The sequence below is a fragment of the Hetaerina americana genome, unplaced genomic scaffold (genome assembly GCF_022747635.1).
Source record: "Hetaerina americana unplaced genomic scaffold, ioHetAmer1.1.p SCAF_39, whole genome shotgun sequence".
Lineage (NCBI taxonomy): Eukaryota > Metazoa > Arthropoda > Insecta > Odonata > Calopterygidae > Hetaerina > Hetaerina americana.
The window spans coordinates 1,860,453-1,881,630 of record NW_027286974.1 but is presented as its reverse complement, the minus strand read 5'-3'; the positions used below and the strand labels follow the sequence as shown (position 1 = coordinate 1,881,630).

At 39.3% G+C, this 21,178-nt stretch overlaps 1 protein-coding gene across 1 annotated transcript in view; it reads left to right on the top strand.

The window, feature by feature from the left end:
• Positions 1 to 318: 318 nt before the first annotated feature.
• The window catches only part of LOC139691681 (zinc finger protein 665-like), a 27,612-nt gene continuing 6,752 nt past the window's right edge, over positions 319 to 21,178 (top strand). The window contains exons 1-5 of the mRNA XM_071589525.1: positions 319 to 330; positions 798 to 998; positions 4,465 to 4,801; positions 11,905 to 12,197; positions 12,330 to 13,410. Coding sequence (XP_071445626.1) covers positions 319 to 330; positions 798 to 998; positions 4,465 to 4,801; positions 11,905 to 12,197; positions 12,330 to 13,410 — 1,924 coding nt within the window. The remainder of the gene's footprint in view (positions 331 to 797; positions 999 to 4,464; positions 4,802 to 11,904; positions 12,198 to 12,329; positions 13,411 to 21,178) is intronic.

Below are 21,178 nucleotides of genomic sequence, written 5' to 3'. Positions count from 1 at the left end.
GACCTCCCATATAGAGGGGAGGATGTTGGGCAAATGAGGAAGTAGGGGATAGGAATAGGATGGATAGGGATGTTGGATGGAATGAGGGTAGTGTGCAGAATTGAAGAAGGGTTTACCATACTTCTGATGTCAGTTTGTGCATTGCTAAAGAGTGGTAAAGAAATTCATCAATGTTCCACATGTGAATTATTCCAAAAGAAAATTTAAACATTGCACTGCAACAAAATATTTAGTAATTCTAACAAGTTCAAATTTTCATCATCAGGCATTCTTTTTTATAGGATAGGTGTTATTTGCACTATATATTGTTGGTATAAAATGCATAACAAGGTAATTGACACAAATTTGGGCATCTACTTTGATTGCGAATCTATTTCTGCAGTAAGGAATGTCTTTGGGCAAGTTCAAGATTATTTCTCCATTCTTGGGATGTCACCGCGAAGGTTGTTTTTCTGACCACAGTTATAAGAGAATAGATCAAGATACTCAAAGAAAAAGACAACTTTCTACAGATAAGACAGCTACCGCCTATCAGGATCCTGGATGATTTGGCGGGAAACCCCCGACCAATAACAGAGCAGGGAGGGAGAGGCAAAAAATATATAAACGCGGCCAAAACAAAGTCCCGGCACTTCAACCTGAAGACACTCGTTGAAACATGGGTGAAACTGTTGTCAGAAAAACAACCCACACGGTGACATTCCGAGAATGGAGAGTCTTTCATCTGAACGCCACGAAAATCTACGATCCCATATTGTTTCTGTCTGTTTTGGATCATTTTTGGTTTTGTTTTTCAGGTTCCCATGAGCTCAAACGGTATATCTCACTCCAAGTACGCCATGGATACGATTCCAAACATCCTAAAGGTTGCATCGTCACAGATACGAGGGGCTGGTTACGGCGTGTGGACCAAAGGGATGATTCCGCAAGGCATACGCTTCGGACCATATGGAGGTGTCAAAGTTTCCAGGCCTTGCAAACGAGGCTATTGCTGGGAGGTAATCTAACTTCATAGTCATATTAATTCTTAAAAACCCTGGTTCACCTTTGAGTTTGAGATCAATATTTCTGATATTTTTACCAGTCTATTCATTTCATCCACTAAAGTAATTTATGGAAAAGATTTGCACAAACACATAAAGTTCTTCAAAGTGCTCTACCCTTGGGCATCTACACATATTTTCCGATGACTCTGCCATGGCCAGTAGGCACCATGGAAGGCATCTTTCAGGGACCTCTCGCAAGGTCGAAACGGTTGATTCTCTTCCTACCACCTGGAGAACCACTGAAACTACCACTGAAACCAGTTTTGTGGCAAAGCTTAACGACCTGCCACCTACTCCACCTGTTTCCATTTCACTACAATCAATACGAACGGCAGGAGAAATTTTTTCAATCGCGTTACTTATGGGATGCACCCCATACACGGTTCATTTAATAAGTTCCTAAGCAAAAATAAAAAAACAAAATTATAATGTGTAGGGATTTTTTTTATATGTCTCAATATTCTCTCCTTAGCTCGACACAAATTCTCAGCGTTTCTCCCAAGTTTTTTAAGCCGTCAAAAATGTATGATTTCCAAAGGTACTTTTAAAAATAGGCATCAAGTGTCGTTAAGTTCACCACGTCCTGGTTCGACATGAATCTTTTGCCCACCAAACCATTTTTTTCAAGTTTGGAAATTGCAATAGGTGACCGCGGGACCAAATCTGGTGCATACTTCCTGATTCGAACTTAAAATCCCATAAATTTTTCCATTAAAACAGTACAGCTGTGCTCCAATTCATTGTCTTGGTGGTGGAAAATCATTTTCTCTACCAAATGGGGATGCGTTAATAAAGTTATGTTATTGATTATAAATAAATGAAAGGACTAACTTTGTAGTTCCACACGAAAACGATTTATTCACACGACCCAGGTTTCGAAGTAAAACTTCTAGCTTCGAGCTAGTAGAGAAACTATACCGCAAAAAACTTAATAAAATGGCATTGAAAGATATTTACAGTACTGAACCGCCACAGGACTCCGCGACCAAGTGGCGCAGAATCCTTTATTTAGACGATTTTTCACAAAAAGTATGTCAGAAACTTCCAAAATGTAGAATTAAGATAGCCCATTATAACAAATCAAGCCTCAGGGGCCTGCTCTCCCACACAAAGGACAGAATCCCATATAAGGGAAAGAGTGGAGTATATAAGCTAAAGTGCGATTGCGGGGCAATATACATCGGACAGACAGGGAGGAAATTCCAAGAATGAGTGAAGGAGCATCAAGCATGTGCAAGAAATAAAAAGATGAACTCTCAATTTGCAAAGCATTTGATTGATAATAACCATAAAAGTGATTTTGATTTCGAAATTTTACATGTTGAAAGCAAAGGCTATAGATTAGACGCCTTAGAACATTTAGAAATTTTAAATAGTGTTTGTTTAAATGAAAATATTGTTAACAAATTTCTGTATGCATCCCACTCTCCCCTCCTTAAAGTCCCAATCCTCACGGTGGCCGATGACACACCCCCCCTCCCCTTCATCTAACCCTCTCTAATCCGCTGACTCACGAGAGCTTTACAATGTAGACTTCTCCCTCCCGCTCCACATTCCACCAACATCGCGGAGGGGACGCCAAACTGCCCTCCCCTCCGGCACGCAAACCAATCCTGACTTTACCCCTCCCAAACCTTCCTGATTATCTCCACCCCACCCCCGCCCTGGCTGTATATACAAGAAGGGCTGCAAATGTAGATAGCTCACCTGATGATGAAGTTTTACTTCAAAACCCGGGTTGTGTGAATAAATCGTTTTCGTGTGGAACTACAAAGTTAGTCCTTTCATTTATTTATAATGAATCGGTTCCATAAAGTTACGCCAGAAACCATTAATTATATTATGTTATTGAATTATCCTTTGCCGCTCCTACTGGTCGGAGTGGGTTTTAAATACTTAAAGTAGGTGGGGAAGGTGCTAAGCTTAGCTGCAAAACCAGCCTCAGTACTCCCCAAGCTGTGGACGTAGCAGGAGGACGTCAGTTATTGTAAACCTCTGTGCCCTGACCGTGTCACGATGAAAATTGAATCAACGATCAAGCAATGTCACACAATTACAATAAGTTTTGTGCGAAACTGAAAAAATCTCTTGAGAGGAGTGATGATACAAACGAAATGATTTTTGAGGCTTAAAGGGATTCTGCTCTGACCTACTCATGATTTTTGAGGTGGTTAAAGGCTTTAAAGGAGGACCGTGAAGAGGTTCACCATGAACAATGCTCTGGGCGGCCGTCAACCAGCAAAACCAACAACAATATGGCTCATGCTCGACAATGGTTGGATTCTTTTGGTCGATTGAATATCAAGATGGTTACCAATGACCTGAACTTGTCGTCTACTGTTGTGCTTTGCATTGTTACTGAATATTAAGCGATGAGGAAAGTGCACGCAAAGCTGGTGTCCATGGTGTTTACCACAACGTGCTACAAGTTACTGGCCAAACTTCAGGTGCCAACGCTGCCCCACCCAACCTCCTATAGTCCTGACATCACCTGAGCAGATTCCTTTTTGTTCCCTCGGATTAAGGCAGCCATAAATGTGACCTGTTTTTCGACCATAGAAGAGATCCAATCAGCCGTGAGGAAGACCTTGCAAGAGAGGTCCCCGAAGATGCCTTCCAGGGCACCTACCGGAGCATGGCAGAGTAGCTGGATAAAATGTGTGTAGAGGCCAAAGGAGAGAGTACTTTGAAGAATTTTTAGAGTTTCTGCAAATCTGTTCAATAAAACTTTAAAAAAAATATATAAAAGCATTACTATTGGAACGCATCTTGATTTCTGGGCTCAAACCAGTGCAATAACAATGCATGATACTCTTCATTAAAGGTTTATTGTGAGTAATCAATGTAGATCAATCCGTATGAATCTGAAACAGAGTCATGACTTTTACATATTTGGCGGATTTCACAGTCTTCACCTTCTTCGTAGCCTGATTGCTTTTTGAAACCCACAGTTGCATCTTCATCTTGAGAGAATTAAATGATCTTGGCAGTTAATGGCTATTTTGAGGGGCAAAACAGTTTTTATTATTACAAGAGTATCGAACTTATTGAACATCGCTGGGAAAAGTGTGCGTATAGAGCTGAAAGGAGGTTAGGTTGAAAAATGAATACATTTTTTTCCAAAATTGTTGTGTTTTCTCTGTTGGGTCGGGTGCTTCTGGGACCAACCTCGTAAACCACCCTCGAAGGTACTCAATGCTGTATTTTTATTATAATTCCCATCATTATTGAGTTCTAACTTTCTGAAAGCCAATTCTGATGCTTATCCCTAAACAATATTCTTAAATGCAGGTATCATTTGGATGTCAGGCCATTAGTCAGTAGTTTTATTTGGGAAATTTTAGAAGGACCCACTCGATTGATTTTATGAAGGAAGCCAAGGAAATATATTCAAAGGTAGAGTGATTTCTTTCAACAGATTAAAAGACAGAAGAAGATCATCCATTATATTGACGCATACGACCCAGCCAAATCGAACTGGATGAGATATGTCAACTGCGCAAGGAATGAGGAAGAGCAGAACCTGGTTGCTTTTCAATTCAAGGGGGAAATTTACTACCGAACAACACACGCCATTGGGCCAGATGTGGAATTACTTGTGTGGTACGGAGATGACTACGGAAAGGAACTCGGCATCGATGTCCCAGGTTATCACAAAACCCTGCAAAGATCCAGTCGGGCGGGAAAGGATCCTCGATGCTTAGCACCTCCCAAGGACAAAGTTAACCCCATCAACAATGATTTGCATGTTATCGGTAAGGTTAAATTAATTTTCATAAATTGGAACAGCGTATGTTGTATCATGATCATTTCTGAGCTAAGCCTTTAAACAAGAATCAAGGCCTGTATTGCCATCTCCATACACATAAATATGGGTCTACATACATACACCCACACACACCTGCTATGCATACATATATTTAAATATATATATATATATATATATATATATATATATATATATATATATATATATATATATATATATATATATATTTATTTATTTATATATATATATAAATATATAAAAACACAGATGTAGATTTTTAGAATATAGAGACACAAGGAAAGGACACTCACAATTTGTTATTTGACGTTTCGACAGCACGGCTGTCGTCTTCAGAATGGCGTTCTCGGGGAAGAGCGGAGAGGATATGCGGGGGAGAGGTGGGGGAAGGAGAGGTAAAGGGGCCAATAGGAAATGAACAAGGGGGTGGGGGGGATATGTAGGCAGCCAATTGATGCATTCAGTGGGCTTGGTTCAGCCCGGGCGGTTTGAATGATTGGGCCACCCAGATATGCGCCATCTCGCGGGTTCTCACCTCTGTTATACTCGCAGATTTGGGAAGGATTTCAATCACCGCAACAGAGAAGCAGTCTTCAAAAGATTGGTTGTGGGAAGCGGTGTGAGTAGGAATGGGATAATTAAGAAAGGTGGGAGATTTAGTGGAATATCGGTGGTTATTCATGCGGAGGGAAAGTGCGGTCGTGCCCACGTAGAAGGCAGGGCAGAAGTTACAGGAGAGGAGGCGATATAATATTTTTTGAGGTACAGGTGGCGAGCGGTTGGGAGTTGGTACTGAGTGAGGGGGAGGGTCTTAGAAGATGACAGCATTTGCAGCGTGGACGGTTGCATGGTGTGGATAGGGGTGGGGGATGGACGGGGGTGCTCGCAGTTGGATTTGTTGACTTGAAAATGTCTCGCAAGTTTGACGGGCGTTTAAACGAAACAGAGGGACAGTGTGGGAATAAAAGTGATGTGGATAAAAGTGAATAACACTCAGCCCCAACTTTGTGGAATTCCTTCATGATGAGGGTAGAGAAAGAAATTTTGCACTTCCATGTAAATATTTATTACTTCACATTCCCATGGTTTCCATGCTAAACACCATCATTACGTGACATACATGAAAAATTTTATAACTTTTGCTTTAAAACAACCATTTGTTCCAATATGTTGATGACATCTTCTGTGTTTTGACTAGTTCAACAAGACAATTGGTTGACTTCATTCAATCCTTGAGATAAATGTATACAATTCAAAAGCAGGTTGGAATCAGACGGTGCTTTGAATTTCCTGGATTTGGTGGTGAAAATTATTAATCAAAGATAATACCTTTCCATGTAAAGAAAAAAGCTCATACCTCAACCCGCCCCACTATCCCTTCCATGTCCTCTTCCTGGTTAAACCCTTTGTTGTTCTTCCCTCCTTCCTCCTGCCAGGATACCACCTACCGACCCACCTTCATCCTCTCAATATGAGACCAAAAGTGTTTATTTCCCAAAACCCTCTTCTTACATTTCCATTTATTTAATTTCTCTGTTTCTTTGGGTTTTCTAAATTTCCCCTCTTTGACACCACCTGCCTTACTCCTCCCCCTTCTTCTCCTATTCCCCCTTCCTCAAACAGTTATAAATACCATTTATCATTGTTCAATCTTGTCTTGTACATGAAGATGGTTCAATGAACTGAAACACGTTGTGCGTTACTAATAGATCTGTTGGAAATGGCAAATATTGTTCTTCACATAATGGGGAACTTTCACTACTACATGTTGCCTGAATTTGTTGAATTATATATACTATCTTGATCAAAAAGTTCCCGGAATAACCACCGTGTGGCGCTCCCATCGTTCCGATTTGAGTTCTGTTTTTTTGTTAAATTGGTACATCTGTTGTTGATATTCCCTTTAAATCTTAGTGTCATAACTTGACATTTGCAAAAGATACGGTCGGTTTTCGGTATGTCCATCAGTGCTACCTGCGATTTTTCCATTACTTCCTCTCGGCTGCTAAAACGCGTTCCCCGTAATGGTTTTTTAACTCGATTGAACAGAAAGGAGTCACAGGGAGCCAAATCAGGTGAATTCGGTGGCTGTTGGATGGTATTTGTTGCATTTTTCGTCAAAAAATTACGAATAATGATAGCACTGTGCGACGGTGCGTTATCATGGTGCAAAATCCACGAGTTTTCTGCCCACATTTCTGGTCTCTTTCGGCGAATTGCTTCACGCAAACGTCTCATAACGCCCAAATAACACTCTTTGTTTACTGTCTGGCCTTCTGGCAAAAATTCATGATGCACTACACCGTTGTAATCCATGAAAACCGTCAGCATTGCCTTCTTTTTTGACTGAAAACGACGTGGTTTTTTTGGTCTCGGCTCATTTGGTGAACGCCATTCACTTGTCTGATGTCTGGATTGCGTGTCGTACTCATAAACCCACGTCTCGTCTCCAGTAATGATCCTTTTGATGAATGTGGGATCGGATTCAGCCTCGCAAATCATGTCTTTTGCGACGTCAACACGGTCTCTTTTTTGCATGAAATTGAGGTCTTTTGAGGGCACCAACTTTGCTGCTACACGACGGAAACCCAAATCATTAACCACAATGTCTTGGGCGGATCCATAGGCAATGTTCAAGTCCTCCGCTATTTCTCTGATGGTTAATTTGCGGTTATTGACCAACATTTCTTTTACTTTATCAATTTTTTCACCGACTTTCGATGTCGATGGTCTGCCACTGCGTTCATCATCTTCGATTGACTCACGACCACTTCTGAACCGCTCGTGCCACTGGTAAACGACCGTTTTTTTTAGAGAATCGTTGCCGAAACACTTTTCCAACATTTCCAACGTCCGTGCGCCACTAAATCCGTTTTTTACGCAAAATTTAATACAAGTTCGTTGTTGCAAATTTAAATCCATTTCTGCAATTGTAAAAAATCGCCAACACACACAGAGATAGATGTACTCTTGGCTACGTAACTTTTGCAAATGTCAAGTTATGACACTAAGATTTAAAGGGAATATCAACAACAGATGTACCAATTTAACAAAAAAAACAGAACTCTAATCGGAACGATGGGAGCGCCACACGGTGGTTATTCCGGGAACTTTTTGATCAAGGTAGTATATATATATATATATATTAATACATACATGCCTATACATGTATATGTATGGACATATATATATATATATATATATATATATATATACATATACCGGCAAGTGGAAAGATCCGAGGTTCGTGTCCCGGTCAAGGAAATATTTTTACTCTTGTGATCCATTCGATTCTGCCTTCCCCACCTCTATTGTGTTCGTCCTTTATACGTGTTCCTATCCCTTTTCCTTATATCTGTTTCTGTATACATGAGTATTTATTTGCCGTTTGGCGGGATTTCGTGTTTGAATGTATATATAAATAAATATATATATATATATATATATATATATATATATATATATATATATATATATATATATATATATACAAAGAGGCTTACTTGAAATACGAAAGAGATTATTATAATTTAGTTAGGTGTGCAAAAAATAATGCTTACAAGGATTTTATATTGAATGCTAAAAATAAACAAAAGGCAGCATGGAGTGTAATTAATCAAGAAGTTGGTCATGGTAATGGAAAAGAAAATCTTGGTAATATGCTGCAAAATCTTCCACCGAATAATTTAAATTTTAAATGGAATTTTGTTACTCCACTTGATATTATATCGACTGTTAAAAAATTTAAAAAAATCCAACAGTAAGGATATTTATGGGCTTTTTAACTCCCTAATAAAGGACATTATTGTGCTTATTGCGGAACCATTAGCAATGTTAGTCAATTTATGTTTTGAGACAGGAGATTTTCCAACAGCTCTAATATATTCCAAAACAGTACCTGCCTATAAGAAAGGTGATAAAGATGATTTAGCTAACTACCGCCCCATTTCCATAGTCCCCGTTTATGGTAAAATTTTTGAAGCCATTATGAAAGATCAAATATGTAATTTTTTTGAGTTAAATAATCTCTTTTCCAAATCCCAGTACGGCTTTCGATCTGGGAAATCTACAATTTTGGCAGTAGAGTCCATAGTTAATTATGTCATTAATGCATTTGAAGAAAAGGAATCAGTCTCAGTGACACTATGTGATCTTAGTAAGGCCTTCGACTGTGTTAATCATTCAATATTACTAACAAAGCTAGAATATTATGGTATTAAGGGAGTTGCACTGAAACTAATGAAGTCATATTTGGATGATCGCCACCAATTGGTTGAACTTGATGGCTGTCGGTCTGCAGCTCTTAAGGTAAAATGTGGTGTACCACAGGGCTCTGTGCTTCGCCCAATACTTTTCATTATCATGATTAATGATTTGCCCTGTAATATGAAACCTAGATCTGTTTTATATGCTGATGACACTACTTTTGTGCAAAAGTGTCAACATCTAGCAGATGCAAAGTTATGATCTAGCGCTACCCAAAAACAGGCTAAGGAATGGTTTGATGTTAATCATTAACAATTAAATACTAACAAAACTCAGCATATTGTGTGCAGTCTAAAAATCAAAAATAACTGATATTGAAACTGCTAAAATACCAGGAATTTATATTGATACAAAACTTAATTGGGAGACTCACATCAGTCAGACCTGTAATAAACTTAGTAAAGCTGTTTATATGTTAAGAAAGCTCAACTTTATCATTTCAAATGAGTATCGTTTAACACTTTACCATGCCTTCTTCGGCCCTCTCAGAGGCCTTCTTCAAGAGAGACTGAAAATATGCTATTGCTGAGGAGAGGGGAAAGAGCTATGGGTGGGGAGGGGAGGTGTGGAGGGAATGCTGGGAGGGAAATTAAATGTGGATGTTAAGGGTGGGAATTTTAAAGGAACGGAAGGATAGTATGTAGGCGGATTCACGAGTTCTCACCTCTATGTTGGTGGCTGAATCAGGTAGGGATTCTAGGATGCTTAGAGCAAAACACTGGTCGAATGAAAGGTTGTGGGAATTGGCGTGTGAAGGGATAGGAAGGGAAGAGAGGGAGGCAGAATTACAACAGGGGTAATACCTAATAATAATAATTATATATATATATATATATATATATATATATATATATATATATATATATATATATATATATATATATATATATATATATATATATATATATATATATATATATATATATATATATATATATATATATTATATATATATATATATATATTATATATATATATATTCATCAAGAGGAATATAGAACACAACAAGGAGGTATTTGCCTGTTTCATACGTTTCGAAAAAGCTTTTGATAGAGTGAACTAGGAAAAACTTATGAGTATATTTCAGAAAATAGGAATAGATTTGAATAGGGAAAGGAGGCTAATCTGCAACCTGTACATGTCTCAGACTACTATCAGGTGCGGGTGGGGAATGGGGAGTCCGGTTGGGCAGTTTTAGGAAGAGGTGTAAGGCAGGGTTGCCCATTATCACCGTTGCTGTTCAACCTGTATGCAGAGGAAATGATTAAAGAGGCATGGGAAGAACTCGAGGTAGGAATGAAAGTGGGCTGGGAATTCGTAAAATCAGTTAGGTTTGCTGATGACCAAGCTTTAGTTTGTCAGTCAGCCAATAGAGGGGCTGCAAGCATTGCTGAGTGAATTGGAAATTTAGTGCGACAGGTATGGGATGAGAATCAAATTAATAAAACAAAGGTTATGCGATTTTCTAGAAAGAAAAAGGCAAAGCTTAACATTAAAATAGGAGGGCCAAAACTAGAGCAGGTAGAACAGTTTACGTATCTTGGTAGTGTTTTGGACCAACACGGTCAAAGTAGTAGGGACGTAAGGAGAAGAATTGCACTTGGCAAAGAGGCTTTCACAAGGAGGAGGGAGTTGATGAGAGGGACGTTGAGTAAGGATGTTAAGAAAAGACTCGTAAAAACTTTGATATGGGGCGTAGCTATGTGTGGCTATGGGAACGTGGTCATTGAAGCAGGAGGATAGACGTAGATTGGAGGCTTTTGAAATGTGGGTGTGGAGAAGAATGGAGAAGGTGAAATGGACAGAGAAGAAAACAAATGAGGAACTACTTGGTATGGTGGGCAAAGAGAGGGGTTTGTTGGGAGCAATCCTATGGAGGCAGGAAAAGTGGATGAAGGGGGTGTTGACCGGCAGTGGGATGTTGAAGACTGTGATAGAGGGTAGAATGTTGGGCAATCATCCGCCCCCATCATTATCAAATGTTTCCCTGCAGGAACACACACGCGATTATGTCCTCTAACTGATCGTATATCCTATCAACCTCTTCTTCCTTATGGTTGCTCGGTGGCATGTATACCTGAATAATAACCAAGTTCGTCGGTTCTGCTTTTATCTCTACTAGCAGTATTCTATCTGGTACCTGCTCTATATTGACTACGCTTCTTCCTACCTCTTCATTTCATTCAATGGCAACCCATCGTTGACTCTCGTCCCCGCTGCTATATATTATTCTACAATTATCACTTCAGTAATCCCAGCTAGGCTTCCATCTCACCTCGCATAGACCTAAAATATCTATATTTCCCTTTTCCATCTCTCGCTTAACATTCTCCAATTTCCCTGTCCTCATCATTGTCCTAACATTCCAAGTTCCTATTCTAACTAATGTGGTCTTAATCTACTGGGTCTTCCGTCCTGCTGCTGCTGGTTCCCCCTTGCAAGGGTTTCGCGGGATGATGACCGTGGAAGCCTTGCCTCCTCCGCTGCCGGGCATGACACATGGCAAATTGGGCCAAGCCTTGTATTTGCCGGGGGTCGAAATATCTGTATAGTCCATCATGTTAATCTTGGGAATGATAATTGAGGTGGTTTCCCATTTACACACATATATATATATATATATATATATATATATATATATATATATATATATATATATATATATATATATGTATATATATATATATGTATATATATATATGTATATATATACATATGTATATATATATATGTATATATATATAGACAAAAATATACACATATATAAGCCAAGGGGTAAGCCACTGTTTCATTCAACTCTTTCAGATGATTGCCAAGGACAAGATGGTGCTGGGAAGGCAGGTGGCCAAGATGGCACAGGGAAGTATGGTGGCCTAGATGGTGTAGGGAAGGCAGGTGGCCAAGTACATGATGGTGCAGGGAATCTCAGGCACACGTGTTCGATTTGCAACAAGTTATTCACAGGGTATGAACTTTTCAGATCTCACGTCATGGGTGTGCACCTTGGGAAGGGGAGACAATTCAGATGTGACGCTTGCTCTCGTGCATTTGAGTGCAAAAGTGATCTCCATGAACATGTGAAATCAGTGCACACTGTGGTAAGTGAGTGTCAATGCAAAATCTGCTCCAGACACTTTCAAAATCCGAGTGAACTGAGAATCCACACGTCGACACATACTGGAGAAAGGCCATTTAAATGTGCATTATGTTCTAAATGTTTTGCTCATAAGAATGTTCTAGAGAATCACATGCCATTGCATACTGGGCTGTGGCGTTTTAAATGTGCAATATGTTTAAAAGGTTTTGCTCAAAAGATGGAGTTAAAGAGACACATGATGACACATACTGGTGAAAAGTCACACAAGTGTAATATATGCCCTAAAACATTTGCTCTGAATAGTAATCTAAAGACTCACATGCTGACACACACAGGAGAAAAGCCACACAAGTGTAATATATGCCCTAAAACATTTGCTCTGAATAGTAATCTAAAGACTCACATGCTGACACACACAGGAGAAAAGCCATTCAAGTGTAATATATGCCCTAAAACATATGCTCAGAATAGTCATCTAAAGACTCACATGCTGACACACACAGGAGAAAAGCCATTCAAGTGTAATATATGCCCTAAAACATTTGCTTGGAATAGTCATCTAAAGACTCACATGCTGACACACACAGGAGAAAAGCCATTCAAGTGTAATATATGCCCTAAAACATTTGCTCTGAATAGTAATCTAAAGACTCACATGCTGACACACACAGGAGAAAAGCCACACAAGTGTAATATATGCCCTAAAACATTTGCTCTGAATAGTAATCTAAAGACTCACATGCTGACACACACAGGAGAAAAGCCATTCAAGTGTAATATATGCCCTAAAACATATGCTCAGAATAGTCATCTAAAGACTCACATGCTGACACACACAGGAGAAAAGCCATTCAAGTGTAATATATGCCCTAAAACATATGCTCAGAATAGTCATCTAAAGACTCACATGCTGACACACACAGGAGAAAAGCCATTCAAGTGTAATATATGCCCTAAAACATTTGCTTGGAATAGTCATCTAAAGACTCACATGCTGACACACACAGGAGAAAAGCCATTCAAGTGTAATGTATGCCCTAAAACATTTGCTCTGAATAGTAATCTAAAGAGGCACATGCTGACACACACAGGAGAAAAGCCACACCAGTGTAATATATGCCCTAAAACATTTGCTTGGAATAGTCATCTAAAGAGTCACATGCTGACACACACAGGAGAAAAGCCATTCAAGTGTGTCATATGTTCCAAAGAGTGTACTAGGAGTAATAATCTAAAGTCACATATGAAGACACACACTTCAAAATGATAACAAGTAAATGTAACAGGTATTCAATATCTTCAACCCTTAAAAATACATTCAGAAGTCATTCCAATATGCATACTGATGATAGACAATATATATGTATAAAATATTTGTAAGAATTAAAATGTAAAAGCACCCTAATCAACAAATTGATGATCATTATATTTCAATTTTATTTACAAAAAGAGATAATTATTCATTCCCTGTGTGATTGGTTCCTTCTCTTCTCATAAAAATGTGGCTTGGACAGCTCATTATTTTTAAATCATGTGTATCTTCTTTTTGTTTGTTCCTGTATTTTTGTTCAAAAGTGCATTCTTGATATACATTCACATCCATAAGACTTTCACAGAAGTTATATATATATATATATATATATATATATATATATATATATATATCGGAACGGATCACAAGAGTAAAAATATTTCCTAGACCGGGACTTGAACCTCGGATCTTTCCACTTGCCATTGGGGGGATGCTCTTAACCACTTGAGCTATCGAGGAAACGTAATTTACCCTGAGATCCATGGGTCTAATATTAAGGGCATCCACCGAGCCGCATCAGGTTAAGAGCATCCGCCCGGCAAGTGGAAAGATCCGGTGTTTGAGTCCTGGTCTAGGAAATATTTTTACTCTTGTGCTTTATAAACTGTACGAATGATAGCTGATATGAACTGAATTTAAGAAAATCAACTGTGCACACTATTTCATCACCGATCATGATGGATGTATCCTTGGACACCCCATGAACCATTCAGTGCACCATTCAGCACATTCAGAGCATTTAGATTGTTTACCGTTGTTTCTGGAACAATACAATTCAATCACCATTGATCCTTGATCATCATCCACCTTATTATTATTAATAATAGATATCGCCCCCTTTGTGACTTTTTCCTCTTCCCAAAATGCAATGAAATGTGATAATCGGGGACATTGTGTGCATCACTGGGGCACAAGATGTGGAGAAGAGACACGGTAAATAAAGCAAGAAACAACAAGAGAAAATTAAAAAGCATTAAAACTGCCTCAAAGGACTTCCAAAGGGTGTTTCATTAAACAGTATTACAAAAGAAGAAGATGGAATAAGAAGGCATTGCCCACGTATATATACATAATCGACTATTTTACATGTTCCATTGTAAGATACATATTAACAATAGTTTCAGGATCTTTCAAAAGTAGTGACTTCAATGTTTGCAGACAAGGAACACAGGAAAACTGCCAAGAAGGTACCAAGATGTGGAATTGCAAGCATTATTTGATGTAGATGGTCCACAAAAACAAAAACGACTCAGAGGGCAATTGAACATCAGTCGGCAAACTGTTTCCAAACACCTACCAGAGATGGGAAAGATTCGGAAGACCAGCAGATGGGTACCACGTGTGTTGAACAACAGGCAGGTGGAGTGGTGCAAAAACACTTGTGAAATTTTGATCTCACGATACAAAAAGAAGATGTTTTTGCATCGTATCGTCACTCGGGATGATAAATGGATTTATTTCAAGAATCCCAAGGGCAAATCTGCATGGGTAGACCCAGGCGTACCATCCAAATCGATCGCATGACCAAATCGCTTTTGAAGGAAAGATGATTCCCTGTGTTTGGTGGGACAGTTGGGTGTAGTCTACAAAGAGCTGTTAAAACCTGGAGAAACGGTCAACACTGAATGCTAACACAGCAGCAATTGTGTGATTTGAACCATACTCTACTTGAAGAAAGACCAGAATACCAAAAGAAGCAACACATTGTCATATTTCTTCATTTGCAATGCTCCAATCACCAATGGCAAAAGCCATATTTATTTATATATTTATTGGATGTGGAAAGTCTGCAGAAGAAGGGTGAAATCAGTGGGCTGAACAGCAAAGTTAAATCTTTATCGGGAAGTTAGAAAGGGAGATAAACGATAGCAGTTAGGGATAAGGCGGGTAAGGTAATAGTTGATGAAGGAAAGGTCCAAGAGAGATGGAAGGAATATATAGAAGAACTGTATAGTAAAGAGCTTAGACCAACAAAGTTAGACATTGAAAAGGAAAATGACGTAGAGGAAGATAGCTTAGGTCCAGGCGTACTAGGCAATGAGATAGAAAGGGCATTAAGTGAGATGAAACTAAATAAGGCCGTGGGGATGGATAACATTCCTGTGGAACTTTTGAAATGCTTAGGAAAATGTGGGAGGAAGAGGCTATATGGGCTGATCCGTAGTATTTATGAGGGGGGAATCTGGCCGGAAGACTTTGTGAGATCAGTTTTAGTTCCTATTCTGAAAAAGGTAAAGGCCACGTCATGTGAGGACTATAGGACAATATGTTTGATATCCCACGCAGCTAAAGTTGTTCTCAGGATCATAAACAAAAGAATAGAGAGTAGGGCAAATGATTACTTAGGGGATGATCAGTTTGGGTTTAGGAAGGGGAGAGGTACGCGTGATGCCATTGCAGTAATGAGATTATTAATCGAGAGGAATATAGAACACAACCAGGAGGTATTTGCCTGTTTCGTAGATTTCGAAAAAGTATTTGATATAGTGATTTGGGAAAAACTAATGAGTATATTGCAGAAAATAGGAATAGATTGGAGGGAAAGGAGGCTAATCCGCAACCTGTACATGTCTCACACTGCTCAGGTGCGGGTGGGAAACGGGGAGTCAGGATGGGCAGTTTTAGGAAGGGGTGTAAGGCAGGGTTGCCCATTATCACCGTTGCTGTTCAACCTGTATGCAGAGGAAATGATTAAAGAGGCATGGGAAGAACTCGAGGTAGGAATGAAAGTGGGCGGGGACTTTGTAAAATCAGTTAGGTATGCTGATGACCAAGCCTTAGTTTGTCAGTCAGCCAATGGGTTTCAAGTATTGCTGAGTGAATTGAAATTTCAGTGTGTCAGGTATGGGATGAGAATCAATATTAATAAAACAAAGGTTATGTGATTTTCTAGAAAGAAAAAGGCTTCAGGTAAACATTAGAATAGGAGGGTATAAACTAGAGCAGGTAGAACAGTTTACGTATCTCGGTAGTGTTTTGGACCAATACGGTATCAAAGTAATAAGGACGTAAGGAGAAGAATTGCGCTAGGCAAAGAGGCTTTCTCAAGGAGGAGGGAGTTGATGACAGGGACGTTGACTAAGGATGTTAAGAAAAGACTGGTAAATAGTTTGATATGGAGCATAGCTATGTACAGAGCGGAAATGTGGTCATTGAAGCAGGAGGATAGACGTAGACTGGAGGCTTTTGAAATGTGGGTGTGGAGAATAATGGAGAAGGTGAAATGGACAGAGAAGAAAATAAATGAGGATGTACTTGGTATGGTGAGAGGCAAAGAGAGGGGTTTGTTGGGAGCAATCCTATGGAGGCAGGAAAAGTGGATGAAGGGTATACTGACCGGCAGTGGAATGTTGAAGAAGACTGTGATAGAGGGTAGAATGTTAATGGCAAACGAGGAAAGGGAAGGAACAGGATAGGGATGTTTGACATGATGAAGGGAGGAAGGAAGTACTCAGAGATGAAGAGGGACCTGATATAGAGTAGGATGTTGTGTTTTGCTAGGGGTTAAAAAAAATTAAATTAATAATTATGTCTACCCAAAAACCTACCTTAACAAGTAGATTACGTTTAATATATATATATATATATATATATATATATATATATATATGAATATGTTAAAAGATCAATCTTTGAGACTAAACTATTCCCTTATCATGGACCGAGAACATAAGTTTAGAGGTTAGACATCACCACTAAGGTAGGGTGGACAATATTATTTCATTACCTCTGGGACTTTGTACACTTCAATTTTTGTCTTTATATACATTTAACTTAGAACTTATACACCATTATTCAACAATTTCTTATGCATTATATCATGTTGTACTTACTCACAATATAATCTAACTTCAATCTATTATTGCTAATGGTCGTTAATAGAAGCGGACATGGAAATTTATTATTGGTATTCCAACAGACTGCACAATTAATGTGCTCACACAAGGAAATCCAGAAGCTTAAATAATTTTAATTACTCAGATCCTGGGGATTATGTCCCAATCATACCGTCATTACCCGTATCTGGTAGAAGTTAAAATGGGTGACCAGTGACCGGGATTAACCAAAGGTAATATCTTGTCCGTGAAATATATGTGTGCTTTGGTGAGATCTGGAAACCAAGATGCTGACTATATACACGGTTCGTCCGGAAAATAAGTGTACTGATTTTTTCCCACCGCTCCAGGCACGCCCAGCACCGCTCTGACGGGATGCGATTGGAGGGGGGTATGTTGGCAAGCGACGCTGAAAAAGGCAGTCGGCTCTGAGCTGTGGTGTAGTGAGGAGCTCTGTTAACGCGAACCTCCACGTCACGGAACGCGATGCCGAAGTTTTTGGAGCAGCGTTATTCCATCAAATTTGCGGTAAAGCTTGGGAAATCGTCTACCGAAACTGTCGGTATGATTAACCAGGCTTACGGGGAGTCAGCCATGTCCAGAAACATGATCTTTCGGCGGCACAAGATGTTCGTGGAGGGCAGAGAAGAGGTCGACGACGAACCACGGCCTGGACGCCCATCAACGACACTCACCGACGAAAATGTGCGAAAAGTTCGCGATGCACTGAACTCTGATCGTCGTCTTAGTGTTCGGATGATAGCAGAGCAGTGTAATGTGCCAAAAACAATAGTGCACGAGATTATCAGGGATCAATTACAGATGCGAAAAATTTGTGCAAAGTTGGTGCCGAAAGTGCTCAGTGATGATCAAAGACTCAATCGTTTGGAAATCGCGACACAACTTCCGGATCACTGCAAAAATGATCCACATTTTTTAGAGACTTCTTTCTGTTCCCGAAGATAAAGAGGAGTTTGAAAGGAACGCGATACGGGACTTTGGACGCCGTCAAAGAGGCCGTGACGACGTGTCTTAGAGAGGTTCCCGATGATGCCTTCGCGGGAGCGTTCCAGGAATGGGAACGCCGCTGGAACAAGTGTATCGACTCACAAGGGTCCTATTTTGAGGAATATTAGCTTAAGATATGTAAAAGTGTAATAAATTTTTTTTCCTGAGCTCAGTACACTTATTTTCCGGACGAACCCTGTAGCCCCATGGCTACCATAGCGGCAATAATTGCCTCTGCGACCCAGTTAGGAGCCGTCTTCTGTGATTGGTGGAGCTGTGCATTATGCTAGGCCAGTTATGTTAGCTAGTCTGCTGTCCCTGTTTTTACTGTTTGCTATCGAAAATGGAAATTGACGAAATCACGGAGCAACGAGTCAACATATCAAGTTATTCGTTGAAGTGTGGAGGTAAAAGTTATCAGAAGAAATTAAAATGAAATGCTGACAGCTGTTTAATGCAGTGATAATGCTCTGGAGAAGAAAACATCCATTTTCAAAGTGGATTAAGTGTTTTAAATTAGGTCGACAAGACATGATGCAAGGAAAGAACGACCTTCAAAACACCTCCTTTGTTTGACATTGATACAACATTGATCGTGTGTGCAATGGTCCCTTGTCCTTCTTACCTATCGTTATCATAAACTGCTATCCGAATGATAGCTGAATAGTGAAATGAATTTAAAGGAAAATCAACAGTTCCCACACACACTAATACTATATTACTACCGAATGATACGATGGATGGATGGATGGATCCTTGGGCATACACCACGCACCACAATCAATGCACCATTCAACAAATTATTCAGAGAATTGTCATTGTTTGTCGTTGTTTCTGTCAAGAAGCTCAATCACCTTGATTCATGACCTTATTCTTAGAGATCTTTGCCCCTTTTTGCGACTTTTTCCTATATTCCCAATATAAAATGCAATAGAATGTGATAATTGGGGACATTGTGTATATCACTTGGGCACAAGATTATGTGTGGAGAAGAGACACAATCGATAATATGGCAAAGAAATGACACTGTAGAGAACTAAAAAGCCTAACTGCCTCAAAGGAGGACTTCCAATGAGGATGCTTTGTTAAACAGTATTGAATGAGAAGAAGATGGAATATTAGAAAGGAATAGACTCCGAATAGAGAGTACTTTGATGGGGACAATATTATTAATGTAGACTAAATTTTTCAAAACAAAGTTTTGATGCTCTCAGTTTGCGTATTTATTGGAAATGTCTGAGAAAATGTTGATCGGCTGACATGTGTCCTTACTTTAATATCCAACAATGTTATTTTATTAATATAAATTATTGATTACAATTTCTTTTGCATTAAAAACAAAGGGCAATTTGATATTCTCCTTACGTATGAGCTAATTGTTATATCCGGCTTTCTCTGTCATTATGTTCGGCAGAGATACATGACTTTGCAGATACTAAAAAGAGTTAAGACACAAAAAAGCAGCCATATTTGTTTGCAATTATTCAGGACTTGTAAACTTTGATATCATGATGAAATGATGATCATTATCCAAGCTTGTTCAAGCTTATATTAATGACTTCTCATGATGTTGATATACGGGGTATGTCCCATAAATTAAGTAAAACGATTTTACTTGACAAAGGTGACGACGTGAATAGGATGCCGCTAGACTGGACCCATGTTCCATCACAATATTTACGATTCCAAATTCCAATTGAGTAATTAATGATATGCGATAGTAAATTGTCCATTAAATCTTTCAATAAATTGTGTTTAGGGAGACCAAGACCGTGATATGAAGGATGCCATATTATGTTTGGAGATGAATGGTCCAAAAGTGACGGTTGTTTTATTATCTGCTTCTGCATTGTGTGATGGATGTCTCTCTCTCTGTGGGAGGGGGTAGAGAGGAGGAGGTTGACTTGATTAGGAGGAACAACAATGCCCACCAACAACAACAATGCAACCAACAGAGCGAGATGAAGACGTCCAATACATACAAGACAGACACTTACTCAATTCCCATTGATTGACACCCCCCACCAGACATCAGTGTGACAGCAGATGTTATTAGCAGAAGAAGAAGAAGAGTGCTGCATTGATCAGAAAACCACAGTGCATTGCGTTCTTCTAAAATACAGAAGATTAAATAAAAAGTCAACGAGAGAAGGTGCGTTTATGTTGCCGACCCCGGTGGCGGCGGGGTAACATCCTCGTCTGCCATTCCAAGGGTCGCGGGTTCGATTCCCGCCTGGGTGAGTTTTTCTCCACCTAGGGCTTGGGTGTTTGTAAATGTGATCATTGTTATCGTTGTTAATAGTTCGATGTAAAGGCCAAAATGTGCTGTTTTCGGACTTATACTGAATAAATAAATAAAATAAATAAATAAATATATGTATTGCCATAAGATGGTCTCCCCAAAGGTTCTGTTGGAAGGAAGACTTGTGTCTTCTGCAATATTGCCCTCTTTGACCACTGTTAGAAAGTGACCAGAATTATATTCAGAATAACTGTTCTACTTGTGACGAGACATTGGGCCTTTGAGTACGACCCAAGTACGACTCTTAGTTTGAGTACCATTTTGGATTACGTAGACAGAGGCCGTGGTGCCTCAATTATATCGGGGGAAGACTTGAGTGGCAGGAGCACAGATTCACGTTTGTATTAGAACGACTGGACCGGAGACTAGATCGGTTTCCTTTGGGCAGAAAGGCAAAACGGGAGTCAATACTTCTTCGACTAACTTAGAAGTGTAATTAAAGACTCCTTTCTCTCCAATATATCGTTAAGTTCAGAAACCTTTTTATTATCAATTAATATCTATGCTGTGCTTTTGCAATTAAA